A 6,587-nucleotide genomic window follows, 5' to 3' on the forward strand; every position below is an offset into this window, starting at 1 on the left:
CCATCTTGGAAGAGGCGGGTGTTCCCAACAGTCGTTACCAGCATTCCCGGAGTGGAGAAGAGAGGAACACAGCCAGACACCCAAAGGAAGGCCCTGGCCATGGAGTACATCTGCAACCAGTACCCCCAGGAAGACTGGACCCATGTCTTTACAGATGGCTCCACCACAGAAGCAACGAAGGATGGTGGAGCTGGAATCTTCCTCCGATACAAAGACGGAGATGAAGAAATTGCAATCCCAACAGGAAAATACTCCACCAACTTCCGAGCTGCGAGAAGCCCTCTGTGAGGCAGCCACAACAGTCTCGCAGAACTGCACAAGAACAACAGGGCAGGTGGTGGTGTTCTCAGACGCTCTCTCCATACTCCAAGCCCTCAGGAACTCCCGCTGCAAAGAACAGAACCATCTCACTTCAGCCCTTGTTGCCCTGAGTGCCAGAGTGGAGAAAATGGTGATACAATGGGTACCAGCACACTGTGGCATCAGAGGCAAAGAAAAAGTGGGCATTCTGGCAAAAGACGGTGCACAGAAGGAGCAGGCCAACAAACTGGTGTCATACGATGAAATCAAGACAATCATCAATGCACAGCAAGGAATAAAGTGGCGCCTGCAGCACCCCAAATATAACCCAGAAGACAGATACCATTTGCTGGAACGACGGGAACAGGTCAAGATCTTCCACCTGAGGACTGGACACAACCGCCTGCTCCACCACATGCACACAAAATGTGGCATTGGACAGAGTGGAGAGTGCCCTTATGGTGAGGGACCAATGACAACCGACCACGTCCTTCAAAACTGTAGGACTCATGCAGCAACCAGGAGGAAGTACTGGCCAACACCAACAGCAGTGGAAGCCAAACTGTACGGCACCTTGGAGGAGCTGCGACGGACGGCAGCCTTCATCGAGGACACCGGGCTGTTTATCTAATGGGAGGCGAACGAGGAAGAAGAAGAAGAAGAAGAAAAAATATGGTTTAGTAGGTCAGCAATCTGTCTGTGCTAGTGAGTAGATTCTTCCACTATGCCTGTGTCGCTCTGTTTACACTGGTAAAGAAATATTAAACAAATGAATAAAACAAATAAAAACCTTACATGTGAAAGTGTGATAACATACATGTAGCATTATTAGCGAGGTACGAAATAGAGGAAGCATGGTGTGTGATAATGTCTAGAGAGGGTATCCGTGTAATATAATTATAATCATTGTGTGTAAAGATGTTGAAGCAAAGAGAAACAAGACAAGACCTTTTTTTTTTTTTATTATCGAAGGGTAATAGCTAAGCAAGTAACATGCAGTTGTTTCTTGTGTGGTTGTTTTTATCTCTCTTTTTTTTCTTTCTTTTTTTTGTTTTTTACAACCCAGCCCTTTCCCGATGGATAGAAGGTATAAAGCTATAAAAGCGCAAATGAATAAAAGGAAGAAACAAACAAAAACAAAACACAAAAAAGATTAAACAAAGAGATTTCAGTGCACCAACGTTCCAAAGACATTGGAACATTTTGTCACAATCCCTAGTTTCCATTGTCAATGGCGGCGTCGAAGCACGCAGTGGTAGGGTTTCAACTGAAGCACAAGGCCACTTTTCCATGAGTCTCTCCGCAGCGGAAGCAGCGGGTGCTTCACGGGAGGGAGGATGTCAAACTGCTGCAACAGCGTGGTGACGTACAGAAACACGCGGGACCGGGCGAAATTCTCCCCCGGGCAACTCCGCTTGCCGACCCCAAACGAGAGCAGACTGCAACAGAGAGAGAGAGAGAAATGATTGTGGTTCCGGCATGGTTTCTAGGAAAACATCGTGAGAGAGAGAAACAATAGTAGGAAGGAGAGTGTGGAAGACGCTAATTGTTTTGCTAATTGTTGCTCATAGTCCAGCCGACTGCACACGGCCATATCAGGTCTGTCAAGCCATACAAATGCTCAACCGTATCAACACAAAACTATAACATACATGCACACGCAAAAATTATTATTTATTTATAGTATGTCCATCTAAGATGATGATATTAGAAACAATAGTAGGAAGGAGAGTGAGGGAAAAAAATCATAAAAAAGGCCATATAGGTAAGTAACACACCAGAATGGACATGCAACTAGTGCCCATCCCAGTGTTTAAATATCACTACCCAATCGCCAGAGCAAACAAAAAATTCATAAAAAAAGGCACACGCAAAACAAAAAAACCCCTAAAAGATAAACAGAATTCATGACACATAATCCCAACCATTTAGCTATTTATGGCAAATAAGATTAGGCTGTGCTGAAGACGCCAGCCATTCCCCTTAATTTATCATCCTCTGATTTTAAAAGAAAATCGTAAAAAAGGGAAAAAACACACACAAAACTTCAAAGCAAACAAAACTTCATAAAAAAGGGTCATATAGGTAAATAACACTGCAGAATGGACATGCAACTAGTCCCCATCCCAGTGTTTAAATCTCACTACCCAATCGCCAGAGCATAACAACTCAGATAGTACATCATAGACTGCAGAAAAGATTTTTTTTAAGTGTCAAGGCTTGCTTGAAAGAAAGAAAGGGGAATGGACTGGGAAGGCAGTAAAGGATGAAAAAAGACAAACAAAGAGAGAGATAGAAAAGAGGAAATTTCTAGCACAGAATTTCCAGAAGACGGGAGTGCTATTTATACTGAAAGACCCCCGGCATCCCCACGGGAGAGAGGAAGGCGTAAGACAAATGCAAAAAACAATTAGAAAAAGCATAGAAGAATGGGCAATAGAACACTAAAAACAAAAACAAAGGAAAACTCGAAATACAACAAAAAGAACAACATAATGGGAAACAATGTTTTCTAGTTATGAAAAACGAAAATACGAATAAGGAAAAATAAAGATTGATAAAAGAAAATAAATAAATAAAAGCAACTACAACAAAACACACACACACACACACACACACACACACACACATACACACACACACACACACACACACACACACACACACATACACATGCACGCACTAGCGCGCGCGTGCGCGCGCGCGCGCACACACACACACACACACACACACACACACACACACACACAATGAACCCCGGCCCCTCCACCCTTTTTACTGTCGTGTGGGATGCGCGGCGGAAATGACGTGGCCTTTGTCGTCAAGAAAACGTTCGGGCCGGAAGTGCTGAGGATCCTCGAAAACTTCGGGGTCGCGGTGAGCTACCCAGTAGTTTGCGAAAACCTGCAATGGAAGTGAGTGGTTGATTACTTGATTGACTGGTTGGTTGGCTGATAGGTGGGCTGTTTGATGGATTGTTTTGTTGATCAATTGGTTGGTTGGCTGGCTGGCTGGGTGATTGATTGATTGATTGATTGATTGATTGATTGATTGACTGATTGATCAATCTGCAGACTGGTTGGCTGACTGACGACCAAAGAGGAATCTGGTAAACAATTCATCTGTGCGGCTTCACACAGAGTTGACGGAAAAGAGGAAGAAGTAGAAGAAAAAGAAAACAACAGCAACAACAGCAACAACAACAACAAGATGTCCAGGTGGACTGAGGAAAATCAGAGTAAAGTGTCCTTTCCCAAACACACAACACCATACTGAAAACAGGGGCCTTGAACTCCTGATCACCGGTGAACACCGAACCAAACTGGCCCAGCACCTGAACAATGCTGCCATGGGCAGCCCTCACTCTCCCACCGCAGCCATTTAGGGAGCCACGCTACGTCACTCACCCACACTCTCACTTTCAACTCACAAGGCTTCCTCGAGGGAGGCTGTAGTTCTGCAAAATGACGTCACGGCGACACTCGTGCGGCGCACCCAGCGGGAAGAAGGAACTGTGACGTAACGTCTCCAGAAAAACGGCTTCTGTGTAAGGGAGAGCATTCCGGTCTTCTATCTGAGGCATTCTCTCCCCTATGACTTGGTCCACCTCCGCCTGGATGCGGCGCATGACGTCTGGGTGGTGCTGGAGGTAGAGGAAGAGATCCAGCAGGGTTTCCCTGGACGTCAGGTAGGCTGGAGAACAAGGCACATACGTACGATTTTCGTTGTTGTTTGTTTTATTGTGTTTCTTTTTTGTTTGTTTTTTTAATCTTCTTCTTCTTCTCCTCCTTCAGTTTCTTCTTCTTCTTCTTCTTCTCAGTAGTAGTAGTAGTATCGTCATTATCGTTACTAGTAGTTGTAGTATCATCATCATCATCATCATCATCATTCTTCTGTTTATTATTACGATAATCGTTACTATTATCATGATCATTATCAATTATCTGTTAAATCACCAAATGAATCTGCTCCATTATTTATTTATGCTTTTTGTCAATCAGTCATTTTATGGGAGTGAGTAAGTTTGTCAGCGAAGGTGGGATTTCGGATTGTTATCGTCATCATTATTTGTCTGATACCATACTTTGTAAATAGCCCCCACTTTATCAATATCACTATCGGTAGCTCAAGGAGGCGTCACTGTGTTCGGACAAATTCATATATGCTACATCACATGTCGCGAGAAGGATTACATTTTTGACCTTTTGATCTTTTTCCTATTCCGTGTGCCTATGTGTGGATGAATTTTTATCATGTATAAACTTCGAACGCCTGTTGTTTTGTGCTTTAGTTTCATATAGTGTCATTTCTTAGGTTTTCACGTGCTGGTGTTGTTGTTTTTTTTGTTTTTTGTTTTTCTTCCATTAAGCTGTACTCAGGGCAGCAGCAGCTGAAAATTTTAAAACTGGTTTTTGGAAGGAAGACGCGCGGTAGAGCTCTGAAAAGTAACGTCCATGTGCATGTTCTGGGTGTGGCAATAACTATGTGTTGCCCAGTTTTGTGTTAACACCTGTGTTTGTTGAAGTCGGGTTTCCTGACTAACGAAGTCCACCTGGGGAACAAGTTGTTCCATGCCTATTCCTGTTCCTGTTCTTGGTATTTCCCTTTCCCGCCTGAGTCCGCTGGGACGCCAAACGGGCCAGCGACTCATCGCCAGATTGCAACGGCGTCCTGAGTTGGGCGCGGACACTTATATATATATATATATATATATATATATATATATATATATATATATATATATATATATATATGATAGTCAATCGTGTCCGACAATGACCATCACAACAGCAGAGGAGGCAACTGCTGTTCCGACTATTTGGGCTAGAATTTGATTATAGTGGAGAGTGTCTTGCCCAAGTACATCCCCACTCTCTCGGCCAAGAGGGTTTTAGGACAGTCGGCGTTGGGATGGTTCCCAAAGGCCAACTAGCCCACAAGGCTGCAGCACTAAGAGCCAGTGCAATTTTGACTCCTAGTTTGAAAGTCACAGTCTTTCACAAAAGACTGAGCTGTAAATGGTTTCCCATTGACTGGAGAAACCATTGATAATACAGCTCTCACTTTGCTGTTGGCCCAAATGTAAACGTATGTCAATCTGTGATATAAGCCGAGTGTTGGGCGAGGACACTACGACCCAGCTATTCCCTTTCGTTCCTTTTCCCTTGTTTCCCTTTTTTCCAGCCCAGCTGCGTCCCTTGACCCTTCCCGAACATCACCCTTTCATCCATCTTCTCATCGTCTTCCCTCGTCGCTGTCATCGTCGTTCATCATCTTGTGTGGAACTTCATCACTCCAGCTTTTCATGCATACATAGATATCGTTATAAATCCATTCATCATTCTGATTTAATGTGTCCTTTGTGCGGGGAATCCAGAGAGGATGAAGTCCATTTTGTTTTGAAATGCCCTGTCCTTAATGACCTACGAATCCAGCTCATTCCTAAAAAAATATTATGCATATCCGTGTACGTTTCGACTGTGTTTACTGATGTCATCGGTGGACGAAAACACGAAATGTAGTTTTGCTTTGTTTCTCTCTAAAGCATTTCATTTAAGAGAGACACTTATATCCTAGTTTTATTGGAGCTTGTTATGGAATATTCTGCACTGTTTGCATTAACAATTACAATGACACATACAAAACAAAATTTTGTTGTTGCCTCCTGTTCATATGGGGCTATGGCCTTGACTGAATAAACCATCTTCAATCTTGAATCCAGCTTTTCCGCCAGCCCCTTCAACAGTGCCGCTAACCGTTTGCGGTCAGGGGTAGGTAGGACAGGTCAAGATTAAGTTTGTTGTTGTCCCCTCCCCTTCTTTCCCTCAGGTTCCAGCTTCGGAGGGAGGACAGAATGGACATCCATCATCCACTTTCATCATGTCATCACTCAGGATTCAAGTTGCGTGAGTGTGAACATGCGTACTTGTGTGTGTGTGTGTGTGTGTGTGTGTGTGTGTGTGTGTGTGTGTGTGTGTGTGTGTGTGTGTGTGTATGTGTGTGTGTGTGTGCGTGCGTGCGTGCGTGCGCGCATGTCTTTTTGAGTAACATATACCCGTTTTTATTGTTGGATGTTTTCTTTTGTAAATATTGTTGTGCAATACCCTATTGTCCTAACATGAGTATGTGTGTGTGCGGAGGGGGGGGGGGGGGGGGGTTGGTTAGTCTATTGTCAGCTATTGGGAATTCTTATTTGACTAGTTTTAATCTCTTCTTATGTTGCGCGTGATGATTTTATGCCAGTGTTTACAACGAGCCTGTAATTGCACAACTTAATTTCCATGTGG

At 43.8% G+C, this 6,587-nt stretch overlaps 1 protein-coding gene across 1 annotated transcript; it reads right to left on the reverse strand.

Moving 5' to 3' along the window:
* Positions 1-1,528: 1,528 nt before the first annotated feature.
* Positions 1,529-4,873, reverse strand: LOC143278010 (cytochrome P450 1A2-like). Its single transcript, XM_076583022.1, has 4 exons — positions 4,840-4,873; positions 3,731-3,993; positions 3,080-3,204; positions 1,529-1,739 (listed from the first exon to the last, which is right to left on the reverse strand). Exons 1-4 carry the CDS (start codon positions 4,871-4,873, stop codon positions 1,529-1,531), a joined length of 633 nt encoding a protein of 210 aa, XP_076439137.1.
* Between the last annotated feature and the right edge of the window lie 1,714 nt (positions 4,874-6,587).

Source organism: Babylonia areolata, chromosome 35, assembly GCF_041734735.1.
Source record: "Babylonia areolata isolate BAREFJ2019XMU chromosome 35, ASM4173473v1, whole genome shotgun sequence".
In the NCBI taxonomy this organism is placed as follows: domain Eukaryota; kingdom Metazoa; phylum Mollusca; class Gastropoda; order Neogastropoda; family Buccinidae; genus Babylonia; species Babylonia areolata.

Coding starts and splice junctions, on each gene's coding strand:
- LOC143278010 (XM_076583022.1), bottom strand. CDS start 4,873: ATGGAACAACTTGTTCCCCAGGTGGACTTCGTTA. Junction 3,994..4,839: donor TCCCCAGGTGGACTTCGTTA/GTCAGGAAACCC, acceptor CTTGTTCTCCAG/CCTACCTGACGTCCAGGGAA. Junction 3,205..3,730: donor GCCTCCCTCGAGGAAGCCTT/GTGAGTTGAAAG, acceptor CTTCCATTGCAG/GTTTTCGCAAACTACTGGGT.